Source organism: Helianthus annuus, chromosome 9 (assembly GCF_002127325.2).
Source record: "Helianthus annuus cultivar XRQ/B chromosome 9, HanXRQr2.0-SUNRISE, whole genome shotgun sequence".
Lineage (NCBI taxonomy): Eukaryota > Viridiplantae > Streptophyta > Magnoliopsida > Asterales > Asteraceae > Helianthus > Helianthus annuus.
Genome location: NC_035441.2, coordinates 178,682,020 through 178,704,956, shown reverse-complemented (window position 1 = coordinate 178,704,956; position 22,937 = coordinate 178,682,020). Strand labels below are relative to the sequence as shown.

At 33.3% G+C, this 22,937-nt stretch overlaps 1 protein-coding gene across 1 annotated transcript; it reads right to left on the bottom strand.

Annotated features, from left to right (window-relative positions):
• Positions 1-19,970: 19,970 nt before the first annotated feature.
• Positions 19,971-22,143, bottom strand: LOC118481848 (zinc finger BED domain-containing protein RICESLEEPER 2-like). Its single transcript, XM_035977152.1, has 2 exons — positions 20,116-22,143; positions 19,971-20,036 (listed from the first exon to the last, which is right to left on the bottom strand). Exons 1-2 carry the CDS (start codon positions 22,141-22,143, stop codon positions 19,971-19,973), a joined length of 2,094 nt encoding a protein of 697 aa, XP_035833045.1.
• Positions 22,144-22,937: the final 794 nt, after the last annotated feature.

Sequence of the window (22,937 nt, the reverse complement as noted above, 5' to 3'; positions counted from 1 at the left end):
CTGTTTCATCTTTTTGGTGTTATAACAATATAATATGATGCTTTAAAAAATTCTATATATGCCATTACGACGTGCTTATTTTTATTTGCATTCGCTAAAAGTTTTATCCAAAACCTTATTTTCTGGATTACGCAAGACAACTTGCAAGTGTGTTTCGGTGTTGTAAACATTACTTTGTGACTCGCAAGTTAATGTTTTTAACTTTTATTTGATTATATTGATACCATTGTAATTTGTAAACATTATACTTGGTCAAACTCCATTATAAAAAGTCATTTAGAAAAACATTTCAAGGTGTTGGAAACCAATCCGACTTGTGGTCAACAACAAATGTCAACCGAGGGAGATATCTCCATGTCGAGATGATTTGTGAGAGGATGGCACAATTTGTTATTCAAGAAAGCTTGTTGTTTGATCACACTGGTTTGACAAAGTAGATACAAGATACGCTCCAACCTCATTATCTTCACGTATGTCATACTACCCTTAGAGTGATTTGTTTGAAAACTATCAATGTTTGGTCGGCTCCACATGGTTTACCAGAATCATACATTTGCGTTACCTCACATTGGGCTAATAAGATACGTGGCAAGTGATGTGTATGATTCCAATTGAATTATTTGGATATTCACATAACGGAGAAAATTTATTTAATATTTCTGATAGTGTAATAAAAACTTTTAAATTACAAGATTTTTAAAAATCTTCTGATAACGTCCAAATATTACAAATGCATTAAAAAAATAAATTTGAGATATCAACCCATTTGTAATCATGTTTTTTTTCCCATAATTAATATGTTGCCTACATCCCAACTTGATTGTGCAAGAGAGAGTAGCGGTGCAAGAAATATATAACTCAAAAGAAGCAACTAAAACATGTTACATGAAATTTATAGTTTTAGTAAAAAGTACATACACAATACATAAAATCGTGTCGCAAAATGAGTTCCACCATAAGTGGAATTCGACGTAAAAACATGTTTAAAAGCGTGATACGAACATAAGAGGAACTTTAGAAATGTTAAATGAAAGTCTTACTTGGCTCAGGTTGTGAGCTTTAGAAATGTTAAATGAAAGTCTTACCGTGGGTTGGGAAGCTATTAACAAATTAACTGAATTGATTAAATTTACTAAAACCCCAACTACATTTTTATTGGAAGTTTATTATCCCATGAATTCTTTTATACTTTGCAATTATATTTAAAGTGTGTTAAATTAAATGTTTTTGAATACGAAGGCGTAGTTTATGAGCAAATGATGGTTCCAATGAAAGAAGTATTTTGAAAAGACGCTTGACTTTATCAGTGGCGGATGCAGGATTTTATTCTAATGGGTTTCTTTTGGTAAATTCTCTTTAATTCTCACTATTTTTTTCTAAATTCTACAAAGTTTTCACTAATTTTTTTCCCTTTTTTTCCAAACGAACTGGGTTCCTGGGAACCCACAAATGTGGGCTGGATCCGCCCCTGGACTTTATTACTTGTGCCGTGGTATTGAACCAATGCTTAAATGTTATCGCGCTTGAAATATTAATTGATCAAATAGTTGCAGATTTGAGGTTGAACGATGAAGACCTCTTTATTTTTCTAAGAAATACAAAACAACATTTTCAAACCAATTTACAACTATGTTTGATCATTATTTATATAAATATGGTTCCAGATCAAAGATACACATTGTTTGGCGTCAAATAGTGGCCGATAGCAACAACTAAATGAAATGGGCTAGTTAAATATAATTGGACTTAAGCCTTAAGGTAAATCAACAACCAAACGGACCTCACTTTACTGTAAATTTAGAGCAAATGGAATTGAGTTGACCAAAACAACCCAAATCCCAATCCGAAATACCTGAAAACCGAACAAACGAAAACCGGATAACCTATTCTTAATAAGAATCTATTCTCGGATGAAATCCCATTCACAAAGAAAACCGAACCAATCGATCTGACCTACCCGATAACTGCTTAAAATATCCGATAACACCCCTACTTCTAGTATATGGGCTCATTTAAATAATTAAATCTCTGATTCATTTATATCATATCATCTTTTTGGAGCAAAGTTAATCCATGTAGATTCGGAATGGGCCTAGAACTTTATCAACGAAAGTAATCAAAACTCAAAAGATGGATAAGTTCAAGTCCAGAAAATTAAAGCCCAACTTAAAGTTGTCACTACGGCCTACGCTTTGTCATGTCACAGATTCGGGTCCTTGTGGTTTCAATTTTGTTGCCATTTGTTGGTAATTTTAGTGTTATCAATGGATTTTAGGGTATTGAATTAACTTGCCGATCGAGGAAATAACATTAGAGTTTAATCAAGTAGGTGACGCGGGAGTGCGAGCTTGTTTAACACGAATATTATTTGGGCCTTGTTTCTAATTATTAATTAGTTAATTAATATTGTTTAAAAGTGAGCTTCTTATATTGTTTTGAGTTTAACGTTCATTAAATGGTTTTTTCCATTAAAAATTGTTTAATTTGTTTGGAATGAAGATAGCCATTATGATTATGGGAAAAGTAATAAAATCCATTACGTTAATTTTAATAATGGACAATGAAGTCCAATTTATAAATCAACGTTTGGGCCGATGACTTAATAAAATACGTTAATTTTAATAATGGACAATGAAGTCCAATTTATAAATCAACGTTTGGGCCGATGACTTAATAAAATGTCCACTATATTGTATTTATGGGCATGAAGTCTAATGACTTCAGGGTTCTCTCGATCTCGATCAGATACATCAGACGCATAAAGGAAATTGGAAAACTTACGGTTACATATTTTTGTGCTTAATCCCAATTCCAACAAGAGTGAAATCTGTATGATCCGATAAATCATTGCGTGTAACTGTAACCCGCAAATATGTTTATCTGATAGTTCTTATACGATTCAGAGATTAATCCAGGTTTATCACAAAACTTGCAATTTCAATTCGGGTTCCAGGTTTGTTATTTCTTCGAGTTACTTGTTCTAGACCAATTATACAACACCATTTTCATCGAAAAGCAAAATTTAGACAAAGTTTTCAGTTAACATTCAATTTTTTTGTTTGTTTCCTCCATTTTAATTAAGGGCAAAATAGTCAGATTTTTTTAATTTGTTGTAATAAAACCTTAAGAGACCATTTTGCCGTTCATTAAAAGGGAGGAAAAAGACAGAAAATTTGGATGTTAACTGAAAAATCTGACCAGATTTTGATTTTGGATAAAAATGGCAACAAAATTAAAACCATAGGGACCCAGATTCAAAAGGTTTGAGTTTTAGACTAATATGACAAAAGTGACCAAACCTCAGGGACCATTGTGGCAGTTTACTCTAACATAAAATATAAGACACGGGACCTAAATAACCCAAACTTTCATCAATTGACCGATAACAATCTCAACTTTCGAATTGTACAACACTCCCAACTTTCAACTTATTTTCCTCTGTCACTTCCAAACTAACTGAACACTAACCCAGTTAGTTTTTTGTTGATGTGGCATCCGACATGACAATTTTGCTGGCATGGCATCTGAGATGTCATTTTTTTGCTGATGTGGCATATGACGTGACGCCTTTAGCTGACGTGACATTTGATGTGACACTTGTTTAGTGATGTGTCATTTGATATCAACTAACTGGGTTAGGGTTCAGTTAGTTTGAGAGTGGCAGCGGAAAATAAGTTGAAAGTTAGGAGTGTTGTGGTACAAATTGAAAATTGAGAGTGCTATCGGCTAATTGATGAGAGTTGAGGGTATTTAAATCCAATATTCCAAAATATAATATGCCAATGAGCTAGTTGGGAGTAGGCGACGATCACTATTTCGATCCTTGAACTGAACGAGTTTTACCTCACTGTACTGCCGTGTCTTTGGGCGAGTGTTTACTGGCTTCGGTCCTAGGTGAGGGTTTTCCTCGTTTAAAAACAAGTGAACCCGATGTGTTAACTTTTGCTAATAGCTCATTTAAATGATTCATTTAGCTATTAAAAAATTATTCTTTATAAAGTTTAGTTGAGATTTTTGTTAGTTTATCTCTAAAATTCAGTATTTTCAAGACAACCCCATCACCACCAACGACACATTGATACGACAAAAGACGTTGCATTTGATTAGGACGACACAGCACCTTTTATAAATTAATGGGATTATAAAATATTTTTATCGTATATAATGTTGTGTATCATGCTTTGTTTCTTATAGTATTCTTTTATGGAAAAGCGTATGCATTCTCTAAGACATCTTTTGTTAGACTTGCAAAAATAATATATTTACTTTTTTTAAGTTTGGTTGTGACTTCTAATACTTTATAACCCAAACAATAGTATATATTTATAACGACATAAATAGTATATATTTAAAGGGTTAACATCAAATACAAAGCCCTAAGCATAAGAAGTCGTAAAAAAAGTATTAAAGGGATTCTAATTTACCTCATTCAAGCGACATTAAAATCGTCTCATCGAACTATACGATATAAGATTTTAGGTTTTCGCTTTTAAAAGTTTAGCTTGTAGATTTTAAAATGTTTGTTTAGATTATTGTGTCTTTTTATTTATCATTATATCTTTTCTATATTTGTGCTTTTTTTTCTCGACAATGTGTTATATTTTTAAGCATCGTCTTATATTTTGCGATTCATTGTGTCTTTCTACTCTTTTTTATTTTTTAGAAAATTTTGTAAAATAACTTTATCCTATATTTATAACGAGATGAAATAATTAAAAACAAACTTATAAAATAACACACGATGTTGTATAATTTTTAAAATTTTGAGACAAGATTGCAAACGCATTAGTACCGTTTTATTGATTCATTTTCAAGTAAGTGGTTCCTAAGTGAATACCATTTTAACAAAGCGGCTCATCAAAAGAATCATTAAAAAAATAAATTAAAAACTTTTAAAGCCAGATATCACATTTTATGATCACAGCACATGCATGCTGTGTACAAATAAGCACCATTAAATTGAAATGCATTACTTCAAGTACGTTGTTGAAAGCAACGTTCCCCTTTGATTTAAACAGCGTTATTAATAAAACATATCTTTGGAGCCGAAAGAACAAAAGTTAACCTTAAAACAAGGAAGGAACCTTCCAATAACTTCAATCTATATATGTAATTTTATTTTTCATGCCTTACCTTTATTTAAAATCAATACTGCAAGATATACGGTGTGTTTGTTGTATTATATTATACAGTACAAATCTACGATACAAAGAGGATACAACCTGTAATTATATAGGAGAGGTGATGGATATAGCTTCTTAGTTTGCCTAATACGAAACAATACAAATTACCACACATGTTATCTATGCAACTCGGAGAATGAGACAGCGGATCATGTTTTCACCTCATGTTTTGCGGCAACTATAATTTGGCAAAGTATTAGTGGGTGGTGCAAAATCCTGCAAATATACACCTTCTCGGTACATGATCTTTTTGTGGTGCACAAATATGTCGACGGCAATGATAAAATAAAGAGAGTTTTCAATCCATCATTCTAACCGCGTGTGGACCATATGGTTCGCTCGGAACAAAGCTTGCTTTGAAATGAACCGATGAAGATCAACAAGACTATTGGAGATATTACCAAATCGTTATCGGTTGATTGGCCGAATTAGAAAGTTTTTGATGTGTAATTTTTCGTTTTCTTTCCTGTTGTTGTTTTGTCTCTTTGGCCCCTATCTAGCTTCTTGCTAGTTGGGTGCCTTTCTAATGATATTGGCGTTCCAAAAAAAAATAAAAATTACAACACATTAATTATGTTTTGTTTATATTTCCAAATTAGTTTTAAAAAGGTTATTGTTGAAAACTATGTATGTCTTTTTGTGCATTCCTACTGGGATTATCAACAATCTGTAATAAAAATATGTAAGAGTTATAACTTCTAGCAAACATTTGGAATATTATATAAGGGTGTAAGGGGTGGGTTAGGCAAAGGTAATCGGCATACCCTTTGCCGATTAGGGAGTCCACCGCCAAGGGAAATATGCAGCGCGGCAAAGATGATGGAGGGTTCTTTTCGGGGAATGCTTGCCGTTTGCGGAAAAGAAGAGGGAGGGTAAGTAGTGGGACCCATAGTTATATCAACAAATCATTATTTTTTTTTTAAATTAGTTTGCCTAATCTTAATTTAGGCGTGCACCTCTTATGTTTTTTGGGTAATAGGCAAATTACATGGCACAATATGATTGGGTGGGGGAAAACTTTGCCTAATCGCTTTAGGCATACACCCCTTACACCTTAAAGAAATAGAAGCAAAACTTTATAAAAGTTTGGGAGTTAAATGCCATTTTAGTCCCTGTGGTTTGGACTATTTTGCCAATTTAGTCCAAAGGTTTCATTTTTAACCTGTGGGTCCAAAAAGGTTTCACAGTTGCCATTTTAGTCCACTTGGTTAACTTCATCCATTTTTTCTGTTAACGAGAAGGCCAATTCGGTCATTTTGTATGTAATTTTGTTAACTAATTAAAAGGGCAATTCAGCCATATAAAATGACCGAATTGACCTTCTCGTTAACAGAAAAAATGGATGAAGTTAATCCAGTGGACTAAAATGACAACTGTGAAACCTTTTTGAACCCACAGGTTAAAAATGAAACCTTTGGACTAAACTGGCAAAATGGCCCAAACCACAGGGACTAAAATGGCATTTAACTCAAAGTTTGGTGAATCTATTCATAGTTTTGACTTGACTAGATATCACATAATTGGAGATTAAAGGCCTTAGTTTTCAATTAATATCTCAATCTTTCACTTTAACTAATTTGTGTTTATAATATTATGAACCAATAATCACCGAAAAGAAACCAACTTGTTTTTGCAAATACATGCATGCATGCAATTATTAGTGTACGTTATAACTATTTTATTGATCAAAATAACGAATAAAGCCGAATTATATTCAAATTGTTTATTCTAAACTTGTATTATAAACTCTCTTTTGACCTAAAATATAAATGATGATGCTTACGTACATGTAATATATAACTTTCAAACAATCACGACACGACTGCATGAAATTAACAATGACGAAAGTACTTAGGTTTGTGTTGTGAATATAATTTATTAATCTGAATTGTTTCTTTTGGCCGAATGAACAAAAAGGTATGTACTGGATCAAGATTGCTAGATGAAGAATGATGCTTAACTTTTTCTTGTTTTACTTCTATACATAGGTTTTATTTATCTTTCTGTTCCTGCTTTTTAAGGCGAATTGGAAATAAATAATCCCACCTAACTCAATTTGGCTGATAATAACTCCAAGTCAGTTATTGGCCGATAATAATCCGATCTGGTCAATTTTTTTTTGTAAAATAGTCCGCCGTTAAAATAGCTTAACGGGGTTAATTTTTTTTCCGAATTACGAACCGATGTTTTAAGGCTTTTGATCAGAACGAGAATTCGAGTCGATTGATGTACATAACATCAAGTAAGTAGAATTTCATGATTTAACGGTTTTTGGTGAAGTAGGTTCTGTGTAATCCGTGAATGTATTACGAAATTGAAAATGAATATTAGTTAATATCAATGTGTAGAAGTTATGATATGCTTAATTTTGTCTATATTGATGATTTGGGATAAAAACCCACTTGTATGTTATAGGATGATCAAGTTAGAGAAAATCTTGTGCAAATTAGTGCAATGTTAATAATTGAAGTAATTTGGAATGAGTATTTTGTGAGAATTTGATATAGAACAAACGATATATGGCTATAGTGATTATTTTTGGAGTTATGAATTTGTTATATGGATGAAATGTGAAAAATGTGCTTAAGTTACTTGTACATTATGCTTTGTAGATGATACACACACAACATGTTCGATGAAATGCCTTAATTGGTTTAGTTGTGGTTTTACACGAATACTTGCTAAATCGATGTATAATGACATTGATAAAAGTACTTATGGTTAATTAGCATCATAATGTACAATGAAGAATGCATAAGAAATGAATATGTATGAAAGCTCAACATACGAAGTTGTAATGTATAGGAGTAAGAAAGAAGAAGATACAAGTCAATTCAAGATGCTAGGAACGCAAGATCACGGTAAGTTCATATGAACTTCGTTTAGTTATTATGTAGAGTATGGCAAATTGTTTCATTTTATTGTTGCTAGTTGTGAATTATACAATTTTGAAGTATGTAAGATGACCCATTATGAACGGGTCAAAATGAATGAATAATGAGATTAAAAAATGGATGTGAAATGATTCGTTGTAGACGGGTCATTGTGGATTAAAGTTATTGATGGTGAAAGGTTATGCGAAATGTCCGTTCTTAACGGAAATGCAAGTTGAAAGGAGTAAATGGTAAAAAGAATGAATTTTTGCTAAAATTTGTTAATAGGTCAAATAAAGGATGATTTGGTATGTAAAGTTATAACGTTGAAAGAGTTTGTACTAATGAACTTATTTGTGTTTTGAATGATAGGTAAATTCCATCTTTGATGAAGGCGAGCTTGGATCGAACACGCTACGCCTCATGCCCTTTATGCGCTTCCGGTTATGTTTAAATGTTGAACAGGTCCAAACTCTTTTTGGGTTGTAAATGTCACTTTATATTTAACGTCTTTTGTAAGTAAGTTAGATTGGTAGTTATGGTTTGGGTAGTTTGAACAAATGTTGTGTAAAACGCTTTGGTGGTTGCAAGCCTTATGATTAATCATAAGGGCATTTTGGTAAAAATCTATGTCACGGTATGAAAGTTTATATTTTTAGCGTTCCTAATGTTGTTTTGACCTTACGATAATATGGGCGTTACAGATGATAGAAGGTTGTGAAGGGGTGGATGGTGGGAGGTGGTGGTGGTCGATGAAAATGACACAAAATGACAAAAGTCAGGGACTAAAATGGTAGAAACATAACTATTTGGACTAAAATGACAAGAAAAAAAACTATTTGGACTAAAGTGACAATTTTAGTCAAACCTCAGGGACTAAAATAACAATTTACTCAAGAAATAAATTACTATGAAATTCTCTTCAACTTTGAATTGCCGTCGTATGTTATAATTTTTATTAAAATCATATTAATATTGGGCTAATAAACCTAATGTCTTGTGAGCTAAATTATAAACCATTAAAAAATATTTGATAATGGGCCTATATTGGAATTGAAATGTGTTTACATTTTATTTTTAAAAAAATAACATATATATATATATATATCGATTTTTAAAAAAAATCTCATGCCCCTCGAAATCACGAGCCTTGTGCGAAAGTTCTCCCCGCACACCATTATAGCCGGCCATGGCGCTATTTTATACGGTTTTACGACCTCGCTGCAACATAAGTAGGATTAATGTTAGTTTGTCCACAAATACAAAGTACTAAGCATTTGTTTTCTATTTATAGTTATATACATTATCTGGAGAGTTCAAATGAGAATAATTTTTTTTGTAAGAAGAAAAAAGAAAAAGTTTCAACCAATAAGAATGCTTTATTTTACTTCATTTAATATTTGCATTTAATTTTAAGAGTAAAATGCACGGATAGTCCCTGTGGTTTTGTAAAATAACACATATAGTCCCCAACTTTTGGAAATTACACCGGTGCTCTCTGTGGTTTAATAGTTTGTTACTCAGATAGTCCCTAAAGTGGATGTCCCTTAGTTTTCTCCGTTAACTTCATGTAAAATGACCAACATGCCCTTGGTATTAAACTGAAACACTAAAATAAATATATTAAAATTAAAAGTGGGACCCACCAACCTTCTTATTCACAAAGCCCTGATGTCTCTCTCTCACACACACACTCATCACCACCTGCCTCCACCACTTACCACCAGCTACCACCACCTGCAACTCCATATTCGTCACCTGAACTCCTTCCTGTATCCCAGATCCCTTCATCCACCACATTTAGAGAGAGAAACAACTAGAGAGAGAGATAGATCGATCAGAGAGAGAGAAACAATTAGTGAATTATTTCTCTAATAAAGTCTTCCACAACAAACCATCAACCAAAGAACCGTTTACAACCACCGGCGTCGTATAGGGTTACTGAAGCGGCTTCTTCTGCTACGCCGCCACAACAACTGCCGCCGCCGCCATGCCGTTACAAGTTCACCCTGCCTCTCTCCTCGCTGCCATTTTTCCATCGGAGGTAACCACCTTAAATAAATAATATTCATTCATTCACACATACACAGATTAAATGTCTATTTAATAATATCATAGTTAATTGCTTCTGTGCTCAATTAATGAACAATAAACAGATTTAGGGTTTAATTCGTTGATGCTAAAACTTTGTCTCTGCATATGTTTTCAATTTCTGACTCTGATTTAACTAGATCGGATCTTGTCGAAGCATTTAGGAATTTTGCTTTAGCTGATTGTGGTTGTTAAATGATTAATTAGTTTTTTATATTTTAATAAAAGCAAGGGGCAAATTTGTCATTTTACATAGATTTAACAGAGAAAACTAATGGACATCCACTCTAGGGACTATCCGAGTAGCAAACTGTCAAACCACAAGGAGCACCGGTGTAATTTCCAAAAGTTGGGGACTATAGGTGTTATTTTACAAAACCACAAGGACTATCCGTGCATTCTACTCTAATTTTAATATAAAAGTATATTGGTAAACTTACATAAATCATTAATTTGTATTCTTCCCCTTTAATAATTAACTAAATTAAATTTGTAACTCCTTTTCAAAATATATATTTTTCCAAATTAAAACAACTTAATTTAAAGTGTAGAATAAATTACTAGTTGTGTAGGATAAATTACGAGTTGTGTAGGATATATTTCAAGGTATGTATGATAAATTTCGAATGTGTAGGATAAAATTCTATAATGCGTAGGGTATATGTAGGGAAATTTTGATATGTGTAGGTTTTGTAGATTATATGTAAGATAATTAATGATTAGTTGACTAATTAATTAAAGAGAGAAAAATTAATGATATGAGTTATAAATGAAATAGTATTTTACTAATATGTCATTTCTTGTTTTTCTTCTCACATTAAATTTCTTCTCAAATATACATTATTCACTATAAAAATATAATTGAAAACTTATTAGAATTAACTAAATTTAATAAATGAAAACATTATATAAAAAAAGCGTATTTTAGAACAAGCATCTTAAATATTCTTTGCTATAAAACCATATTGAGGTTTGACAAATGATCCCTCAGACATAACTCACTTATCATTAGAATTCATATCTTTCCTGGGTAACATTGGTGGTTGAGTACTGTGTCATACATGAAGACTTCTTATAACTTATTATTTGAGACTTATATAAACAGAAATTTATATATTTATCCAAATTTATAAAAAATAAGTTGCCTTGTCAAGCAACAGGATGAATAAAGTTAAATGCAAGTTGTTCTTCCAACGCCACATTGGACATATAGCATAAGAATCATATCAACTTGTATTGTTATCGACCTTAGTGTAAATTGACGTTAGCTCAACTCAAACTTAGTGGTCGATAAGAAGTCATTAATTTGAGATATTATCGTTGTAATAAATGATTATTGTTAACTACAAGACATAGAAAGGAAAGATGAGAAAGAAGAATAATGATTGTAGTAATCAAACCTCTAATGATTATTTGTTGGAACCATAGTACATATAACTTTAGGTCTTAGTGAATCTAAATCTTATGTAAAAGGGAATGCATCTGTTTAGACTTAAGAAGTAATAATGTACAAGTGGTGTATGCATCTGTTTAAATCTTAAGAAGTTTTATAATAACATAACCATAGTAAATAAGATAACAAGAAACATAAATTTAGAAAAAAATGTATTTTTTTATGGCTAACTCAGATATGAGGCACCTACTAACCTACTAAATCTATAACATTGTCCATCGTGAAAATATCACTCTCAACCACTTGTGGAAAATACTTTTATGATGATTTTATAGTGGAAAATCATGCATCTATCATTGATAATTATATAGATTCTATAAATCGATCATAATTGTAAATTGATGATAAAAACTTTGAAAGTTGGCACGAAAAGAAATGGATGGAACATCTCTAGAATTCCATGCACACCTCTTCAAACCATCATTGTGTTTGCCTACATAACGACCCTCTTTTCTTACCTTTATGTAGCAGATTTAGACTAATTTAGTTTAGTATATGATTATTTTTTTGTTCTTCTTACCTTTATGTAGCAGATTTAGACTAATTTTAGTTAGTATATGATTTTTTTGTTCATTTATATAAAATAGTTAAACTGGTGTACATTATGATAATTTATAACTTAATGAGGGTTTGCTATAGGAGGATGGTTTGCAACTATAGGATGGGCGTTAGCTACTCGAGGACGATGCCTCTCCCCAATTCGTATTCTGTTAAATCGTAGTTGACTAAAGGTATAATCATTCACTCGGTTTAACTTTTCCGCATTTAAATCGCTAGGGTGTTGAGGACGGTAGACTTTTGGAGTTTGAGGACGATAGATAAGGGTTTATAGGTGGGGGGTTTGAGCATCCATGGTTTGGTCGGTGAGGGTTTGAAGGTCCGACTAGTTCGATCGTAAATGGATAACTGCCACTCATATATTAGAAGTATCTCTATTGAAATGTGAATTGAGAAGTGCAAATGTTGGTTAAGAAGTACAAGTATTTATAGCGTTTGAAATATAGTCGTTGAAATCTAGTTGTTCGAAATGTAGCCATTGGAATATAGTTCCTTGAAATATAACCATTTGAATATTTAAATTTAATTAATTAAAATGACTACATAAATTAAAATTTAAACGACTACATAAAATAAATTTAAAACTAATCATCAACCCTAGAATCGTCACAATCGAGACATGGAAGCGGTATTGGTTGCTGCCAACAGGATTGTTTTTTATTAGTTATCAGCATGCCATGTGCCTAAATATTTTTCCATGGACCATTTGGTACTCGCTAAGGCTGTGCCAATCCGTTCCGCCTCGTTTCCCTCAACACCGAGTAGCACCAGGCGGTTAAAGATTTGATTAACTTTTGCAAGATTAACTCTTAAATCCCTCTGCCATGATGTTACTTAGGCTACCGACCGATTAGTTTCACCCAAACGTTGGTGAAAACCGTTAAAGACTTTCATAAAAAACGGATACGTGCTTAAACCATCGGTCACGTTCAGCCAAGCCATTGTCAAGGCTATGTCTTAAGCTTCGGTCCAAGCTCTTTTTGCCACTGAGATTATAAAACAAGTTTTAGTGAGAAATTTGGGTTGTTATGTGTTTAAAATAGTGGGTTGTGTGTGTATATATATTTATATAAAAATTTGTTTTTTAACTTAACGGTCATTTGACCGTGGGTATTCCACCTGAGAAAAACAATCCATAATGCCCTTTGGGGCGGTGTTCAACACCGGGGTAACATCCACGTCATTGTGGCATTGCCCCATTACGCATGGTCTAAACATAAGATACCATATGAAGAGGGAAGATATGACAGGTGTAAAGCAACATTCTATGTGGTAGGAAGATCCAAATGTGCTTCATAGACTTGAACATAAAGCTTAGCGGAGTTGTACTATTTTCTATAGGACAACATACTCACATGGAGAAGTTGCATTTGAATATTTCCCCTATATTAATTCACAAAAAGGTTTTGTAAGTTGAATGTACTATTCAATTTTGTATAGGTCACCATAGCGCTTTGAGTACAGTTAGCAAAAGCACATTTCAGTTCAACCTACTTAACCAAGTTTAAGTTTTGGTTTGTTAGCAAGAGTTACAATTCATTTTTTTTTACAATTTTCACACTTATAGTTTTTGTGTTTTACACTTTTACACCGGGGTCACAGAACCTTTTTCATTTTTACTCAAACACTTTTCACTTTCAACTTTGGTCTCATATACTTTTCATCTTTTTCAAAGTTGTCGTTTTCAATTTGAATCTAAATTTTGTTAGTTAACACACTACAAGGCACATGTATGGTTCAAAGTTTTACGTTATTTGTTTTGCGGTTTAACGACCCTATGGCAATGCATGGGTCCTAAGTCGACTTAGTTATTCTTTTATACGTTTTATGTTTCAATCTAATTTATGCAAGTTGACACGCTGCAACGTGTGTGCATGGTCCAACGTTTTTACTTCTACTTTTGGTTCGGTTTAACAATCCCCCCGCAAAGCGCATGTCCTAAAGACTAGTTTATTATAATTACCAAACTACTCGTGATAGTTATGTCTTAACAAACTTGGACGACAGTTTCATCCTGATAAGAATTAAAACCAAAGGGTAAGTGTAAGGATAGCTATAGAGTAAATTACATGCAAGGTTACATACTTTGCAAATATTTCACCTTCCACCCAAGACTGTGAGAAATTTTGTATATTGTTCTTATGGTTTTCTCGACCATCACTATTTCATGCCTAGTATGGGTTTTCATCCATTATGGACGTTAAACTTTTGAATTTGCGATCATTGTTATCAGGCATAACTCGAAAGAGAGACCAGAATCCATAAAAAGCAGTTGTGTGAAGTGACTTACAGCCCTAGTCCACTTTATCCATTGAACCACCACCCTCTTAGGCTTGTGAATCGCTGACCAAAGGGGGAGGGGTGCTAGGGTTGGGACGGAGTCAAGGACTCAAGTAACGGTATTTATTTGTTAAGTAAACTGCAATTTTACCCCTTGTGTGGCCGCTGACACCCTTACCCCTATTTTCAAAAAAAAAATGTTGTCTTACCCATCGACTAGTCCCAATTGCATCGATCTTTGGACCCTGCTATTAAATGACATCACCGTTTTGTTAGTTGTGATGCGAAATGACATTTTTACCCTTTCTTTTTACCCCCTGGTCTTTGTAACAACAAACGGTTTACACCGTAAATTATTCTTATTCATTCCCACTTAACTGTTTGACCTTGGATAGTCAACACTTTAAATTGTTTGACCCTAGCAAAGTCAATGCCTTAAATTGTAAAGCCAATTCCTGTTTGATCTTTCAGATGCAAATGTAGAACATCCAATCCTAATAAACGATCAACATCTAATCCTAATCAACATATCATGGCATGTGTTCATTTCCTAATCAAACGATTCAACATCTAATCCTAATCATTCCTGATGATTTCCAAAACTGTGATGATGAACATGTAATCAAATGATCAACATGTAATCCTAATCAAGGTTTAATCCACAAAGAATGACCTTTTGTTTGTTTCTCAACTACAAAACAATTGGTTGACTATCCAAAGTCACATTCAACATCTAATCCTAATCATTTCCTGATCATTTTCAAAACTGTGATGATGGACATGTAATCAAATTATCAACATGTAATCCTAATCAATATATAATAGGCAATCAACATGTATGATCCAATTCTTGTTATGATGAACATGTAATCCTAATCAAGGTATAATCCACAAAGAATGCAAAAAGAATGACCTTTCTGTATGTTTCTCATCCATAAAACAATGGTTTGACTATCCAAAGTCACATGAACAAACAATGGTTTGACAATCCAAAGTCACAAGAACAAACAATGGTTACTAACACTACAATGTCAAACATAAGATCAACAAATGCATATAAGATCATTCTGATATATAGTAGCCAATTCAAATAATGCACATAAGATCATCAAAAACTATTTAACTAGTCGATGGGTAAGGCAACATTTTTTTTTGAAAATAGAGGGTAAGAGTGTCAGCGCCCCCAAACCACAGGAGGTAAAGTTACAGTTTACTCTTATTTTTTTTAAATCAATTTTTAAACCTTTATATATTTATCTTCCACTCTCATTTTGAATCACGCACATTCTCATATCCACTCTCATTTCAAACAAGACCATTTTACTTTCACTCTTATTCAAGGATTCACAAAAAAAAATCCTGATTTGAGCAGAATAAGAGGACAAGCAACGTATAACTTAATTTTTTAATACTTAAATCTTTGTTGGAAAGAATTATTTTGGTAAAATAAAATATACGTCTAACTGACTGTCAAGTGGTAGCCGGCGGTATGGTTTCTCGGGGTAACGCCCAAAAAGCAAACTTTGAAGCCAGCGTGGGCCTAGTTAAGACAATATAGTCTGGCCAAAGTAGGGCAATACGTGACTCTCCGATCTAAAGAGTATGATAACATTATGCATGAAGTCCATCGTTTAAAAAAAAAAAAAAAAAGCTTTCCACACAATATCCGGACTATGATATTTGATATCTTTTGACAAAGTGGAATCAAATTTAAAACTTGTTGGCATTAAACATAATGCTTAAAAGAATTTCTCCAATGGACCGGGTCACTACACATAATATTATTATACTATATATATCATGTGACACCCTCTAATCCTATCTCGTGCTTAGATTCCCCAAAATGGACACACTTGTAACCTAATTTAAGTAAAATAACACCCATACTCCATAACATGGATGATGAAGTATACCAAAATCCAAATCATATTCTCCACATACCCTCTTGTCACGCGATATCACGTGATCTCCCTCCCTTACCTTTTTCCTGTATTTTATAATCAATTATTTTAACACTATGAAAGCATTTTTGAAAGGAAAAAAAACGAATCTTCAGCTAATTTAAATCATCATATAAAAGTGTAGATCTTGATCTAGAATGAAAATTTACAATGTTTTCAACCAAGTCACCGGAATAATTTCTTTTAAAAATATTTTATTATGTGTTGATATAAAAAAAATGCTTTTACACTATGTTCCAGAGTTTACTAACGGAAGGAAAGGAAAGGAAACAGAAAGAAAGTAAAAATATTTTGTGTTCCAGAGTTTCATTTAAGGAAGGAAAAGAAAGGAAAATAAAACATGTCGTGTTCCCGAGTTTCATTTAAGAAAGGAAAAGAAAGGAAATGACAGGAAAACTAGGCTAAATTCTTTAATTTTTCTTTCCTTCCGATTTGGGAGGAAACGGTGGGAAAGTCATCTTTTTTTTTTCCTTTCTCGTCCTTTCCTTTCTCATTTTTGCTTTCTTTTCTTATCCCTCGTTAAGTTAACTCGGGAACAGAGCGTTAAGGTAAAAAGGGTAAAAGCGTTCATGACTATTTTCTAGACTTTTTTCTTAAAACTTTTTTTTTATATATTGTCTCTCATAATTGAATATATATAATCCAATGAATAAAACTTGATGTGTAATCCCAACAAAATTTGATGTGTAATCCCAACGGGAAATCACAAACAAAATGTATTAACCAAACTTTTAAGGGTCGGATCAGAATTTTTGCAAAAAACTACAATGTTTTTTTTTTTTTTTTTTCCGGATGAGAGGGGACTATTGCCCCCGCCATTACTAGTAGGTCTGCCCCTAGATATTAGGTAGTAAAACTGAATTATTTATTTACATGTCTTTTTATTGTAACTTTTCTTTTAATAAAAAGTAAATAAAGGAGTTAAGAGTGTGTAAACTTCTTAAATTTTCATCTATAGCACTTTATAGATATACAAAAAATCACATAAAACATTTATAGAAGTCTAAACGTCAAGGAAATTCCTAATATTTTTAAATTACTGTAAAAGTAAATTCTATAGAATTTAAATCTTTATCTATAGCACTATATAGATATACAAACATCACATGAACATTTATAGAAGTCTAAACGCCTAAGTAAATTCCTAATTTCTTTAAATTAATGTAGATGTAAATCCTATAGAATTTAAAGAATTATACACATGTAAACTGTAAAAGTTTTCACCTTTTTCAGGTCATGCGTAAGCAAGCGCTATGAGGGGGTGAAAAGGGCCTATGGTGCCCCAATAACGCCTGGAACACCGCCTCATGGGAGTTATGAGGGGTTATGTTGGAGGGTTATGGGTTACGCGTGATGGTCATACCCAGGGGCGTAGGATAGTGTATCTCGGGGGGCGCCCGACCTCCCGAACTTTTCGATGCGTAGTTTTATGAATAGTACTTTCGTATACGTATATACGTTCCCCCCCCCCCCCCCCGGTTTCGGGAAAATTAGGGGGTGGGGGGGGCGTGGCTTCGCTAATGGTCATACCGGGGTTATTGTTTTGGTTTCTCTTACACACCTATATACATACATACATATATATATCTATAATTGAAGGGGGTGTCATACAGTGGCGGACCCAGAAATTATTTGCTGGGGGTGCAGATAAGTGGTTCAAGCATATTTTCAGGGGGTGCGGTCGGGTTTTTTGCCTAAAAAATACACTTAATTTCTTTTTTCAAGGGGTGCGCCCGCCCACCCTGAGCTTCACCTAGGTTCGCCCCTGGTGTTATAGTGGGTTATCCATTACACATATATTATGGGAGGTTGTGGGAGAGGGGGAGATTATGTTTGAGGAAAAGGGTTATGACTACACAAAGACCTAGTAAAATCAAAATCACGAGTACTTTTTAATCATTTTTTATTTCATGAACCGTAAGGTTCGAACTTACAAAAACTGGCCTACTTTATATTTATTTCTTACTTTTAACAACCGTAGATTTTTGTTTCATGGAATTTTAGAAAATAAGAATTAAAATTGTGACTTGTACTACCAGAAACAACTTTGGTGATTCATCATGATTCCTTTTTGTGTTTGACCATCTATACATGTACTTATTATCTCAAGACTTAAATAATTAAAAAAAAATCTACACTATTGACTGGTTACATCTTTCTACACATTGTCCATACAACCGTGTATTTAGCTTTTCTACTAGTCTCACGTCACATTTAATTTTAGTTCTCTTATTTCATAAACATTCATATAAAAAGTTATAATATGAAAATAAATAAATATTGTATTTTTTACAGAAAAAAAAAACACATAATTATGATTTTGTTGAAGGGGGCTGACATTGTAAGTAGCTTTTGTCTGATTACATGAACTTTCAAGTGGATTTAGCAGATCTGGTCGCATAAAAAATATATATCAAGTGTTTGGTTTTTAACTGCCTCTAGATGTAGATGTAGATGTAGATCGAGATCCAATGTGGCAGGGTTTGCAACGTCTGCTAGCTTAGCTACATTAGTTTTAGTAGGTAAGGTTTAAAATACCTATGCTTTAATATTTCAATTTTTTTTTTTATTTTACAGATTTTATGTCGATTTTTTAATGTCACACATGATGGTTGGGAGACTTAATATTTGTTCAAATTATGAAAAAGATGAGTCACGTGTACTAATTAAACGAAATACATGTCATATATATATTTCAGTTCAAATGAAAACCACTACAGGTTATGAGAACCATAAGAACTTTTGCTTTCCGCGCGAGTTGGGTCACAATTATTTGCTCAAACGTAGATGAAAATATTATAAACACATCTATAAAAAAAAGCAAACAAAAAAATTATCGAGTCGGTAGTTTTGCCTGATGTAAGTTTTGTTTACGCGCTAATGTAAATTTTGTCACGATGATAAATATTTTTTACACCTCATGTAAATTTGTGTATGCAACATTTTTATTTATTTATTTATTTTTTTGCTGAAACTAGTGATTTTTTTAAGATTTTTGAGAAATTTTGATTTTTTAGAAAATCTTTTGGATGACTAGGGGTGTAAACGAGCCGAGCCGAGCCAGTGTGGGCTCGGGCTCGAAGCTAAACGAGCCGGCTCGGGCTCGGTTCGATAATTATAGCGAGCCGGATATAAGGGCTCGAGTTCGGTTCGAAATAAGTTCGAGCCAGCTCGCGGCTCGACGAGCCAGCTCGGTTTAAAAAAAAAATGTTCAAAAACTAACACATTTATACCTGGACAATAGTTTTATTGCTGGAAAAGAACTTGAAAAAATCACTCATTGAAACATGCTGGAATATAACATAAATGCAAGAACATAATAAAAATGCAGCCCCCATTCCCTAAATGCAGGTTACAACTCAAAAATTGCTGGAACATAATACCAACTGTTGAAGTACAGGAACATGATAATATGAATGAAGGAACATAATGCCAAAATTGGTTACAACCAAGTTCAAAACATAAACAACCAAAGTAAAAAAGTAAACAGACGAGTTCAAAACATAATTCCAAAACAGGAAATAACCAAGTTCAAAACATAATACCAAAACAGAAAACAACCAAGTTCACTTCAATTAAATGCATCGTCACTTGTCGGGATTGGAACTTCTAAATTTTCTTCTTCCATTGCCAATTGCTACGCATAAATAAAATAAAAATGTTAGTAATAAAATTATAAAATTAAAGATGAACGATAAATATAAATATAAACTTACTTGTAATGTTTGAATAGTTGTTTTTGATGTGGCCTTTATCCAATCGCCTCCACAAACTAGAAGCTCGACCATATCTTTTGTGAGAGAGCTTCGGTAGTCATCTAGTATACGTCCTCCGGCACTAAATGCCGATTCCGAGGCAACCGTTGTAATTGGAATGCTAAAAATGTTACGAGCCATTTTGCTTAAAACTGGAAACTTGCTGGAATTTTGACTCCACCAGCTTAACACATCAAATTCTTTGTTTTCTAAAACTATATAATTAGGCTCATCTAAGTACACCTCAACTTCACTTTTTTGTGTATTTTCAACTGGTCTTGACTTAAGAAAAGCATAAAAATCATCTTCAATTCTATCGCGAACGTCTGGGGCCCCGGATGATGTGCTCATCATGTTATTCTTAGAAGCCCTAGCCATGTGAAATGCGGTGGAGTACTTTACATAAAGAGACTGTAACCTATTTATCACATCTTCAACCCGATCATCAACTTCATTGGAAGGATATAACTTACCAAAAGTCCACGAAATTGAGACCTTCTTGAAACGTGGATCTAAAATTGAGGCAATTGCCATAAGAACCCCAATTTCCCCCCAATATTTTTCAAACTTTTCGAACATCGGCTCACTCATCTTTTTCAAAAAACCATCATTTGAGATATAACAACTAGATATCTCTTTTTTTACTTTAAAAATTTCAACAAGGAACAAATTTGTCGTCGGATATGATGTACCCGAAAACAAATTTGTTGCATCCAAAAAAACCTCAAGTACTTTGCAAACCTTTTGAGCCCTATTCCACTCGTCATCGGTGAGAGACCATTCAAAGTTAGAATCTCTCAATGCGTAACCTTGATAGGCAAGTTTGTAATGCATAGCTGATTCAAGCATTCGATGTGTGGAGTTCCATCTAGTTTTTACATCTATGCACAAAGATCGACGGGTTGGAATACCAAGAGTTATAGCAATTTCACCAAACTTTAAAAGACGACCCGGAGACTTCCTTAAATACTTGACCCCCTCTCTAATTTTCACAAGACAACAATCAATTGTTCCTAATCCGTCTTGTACTACCAAATTCAATATGTGAGCACAACACCTCACATGAAAAAACATCCCCTCAAAATGCAATTTTCCCTTCCCCTGAAAAGTATTTTTCAAAATTGAAGCAGCCCTATCATTACTAGAAGCATTATCTAGAGTAATTGTACCAATTTTGTCTTGAATGCCCCATTTAATAAGACACTCTAAAATTGCATCCGAAATAACCTCACCACTATGTGGTGGTGCCAACTCATTGAAACCAATAATTCTTTTTTGCATTTTCCAGTTAGAGTCAATATAGTGTGCTATCAAACACATATAACCTATTGTTTGGTTAGAAGTCCAGCAATCACTAGTAAGGGAGATCATATCAACCTTTTTTAAGACTTTTTTCAACTTCTCTCGTTCTAATTCAACCACCTTTATACAATCCTTCCTAATGGTTGCCCTACTCACCTTTTGATAAAGTGGGTTATTATACTTCATTAAGATATTAAACCAATGATACTCGACGAATGAAAAAGGTAGCTCATGAGCTATGATCAATTTTGCAATCAGTTCTCTACATTTCATTTGATCATAACCACCCATTGCATTAAATTCAGATGCATTTTCATTATCAGACGGCTGAAAATTAATAAAACCTTTTGTACCTTTCAAGCGTTTGACAAACACACACTTCTTCAAGTGTCGCAAGAGATGTGTCGTTGTCCGTGAACTTTGTGGCGCATATTTTTTCTTGCAGTGCATACACTCATGTTTCTTAACCATCTTCCCGTTTTCCTGCACTTCAACAGTTGTAAAATGGCTCCAAGCTCCAGATGAAGACTTTCGTTTTGAACCATCTCCTTCGTTGTCTAGAATTTCATCAGCCATATCATTTGCTTCCTCGTTTATCTGGACATTGTCTTCATCACTTAACTCAACGAGATCAGCCATATCATTTGCTTCCTCGTTTAGCTGAACAGATTCTACGTTTGAAGACATCTTGGTTCCTACAAAATAATAACACAATAATACATCTTTGTCAAATGAACAATAAGTAATCGAAGAGCATGTCAAAATCGAACAGGGCATCACCACTGAATTCAGAATATGTATTCAGTAAATCAAAATCAAAACAGTAAGCATCACCACTGAATATGTATTCAGTAAATCAAAATCGAAGAGCATGTCAAAATCGAACAGGGCATCACCACTGAATTCAGAATATGTATTCAGTAAATCAAAATCAAAACAGTAAGCATCACCACTGAATATGTATTCAGTAAATCAAAATCGAAGAGCATGTCAAAATCGAACAGGGCATCACCACTGAATATGTATTCAGTAAATCAAAATCAAAATCGAAGAGCATGTCAAAAGCAACAGATCTAACATTTGGATTCTGTAAATAAACACCCAAAAAGCAACAGATAGGGCAAAATCATACAATTAACAATCGCAAAGAAGAACGACAAAAGAATATAAGTTACCTTATACCGACAAAAGAAGAACGATTATTAACAATCGCAAAGAAGAACAGCGAGTATTATTGAAGAACGATTATTAACAATTAACAATCGCAAAGAAGAACAGCGAGTATTATTGAAGACTCCTGCAATCGGCAATCCTGCGCATAGAAGAACGATTACACAGTTAGGGCAAAATCGAAAATGAGATTTGAACAATATATAATTAGTGAGTATTATTGAAGATGAATCGACAACTAGGGAAGTGAATCGCCATCTTGGGACTGTGTTTTGATAATGAAAACTGAAAAGGCAGCCGTATATGATATA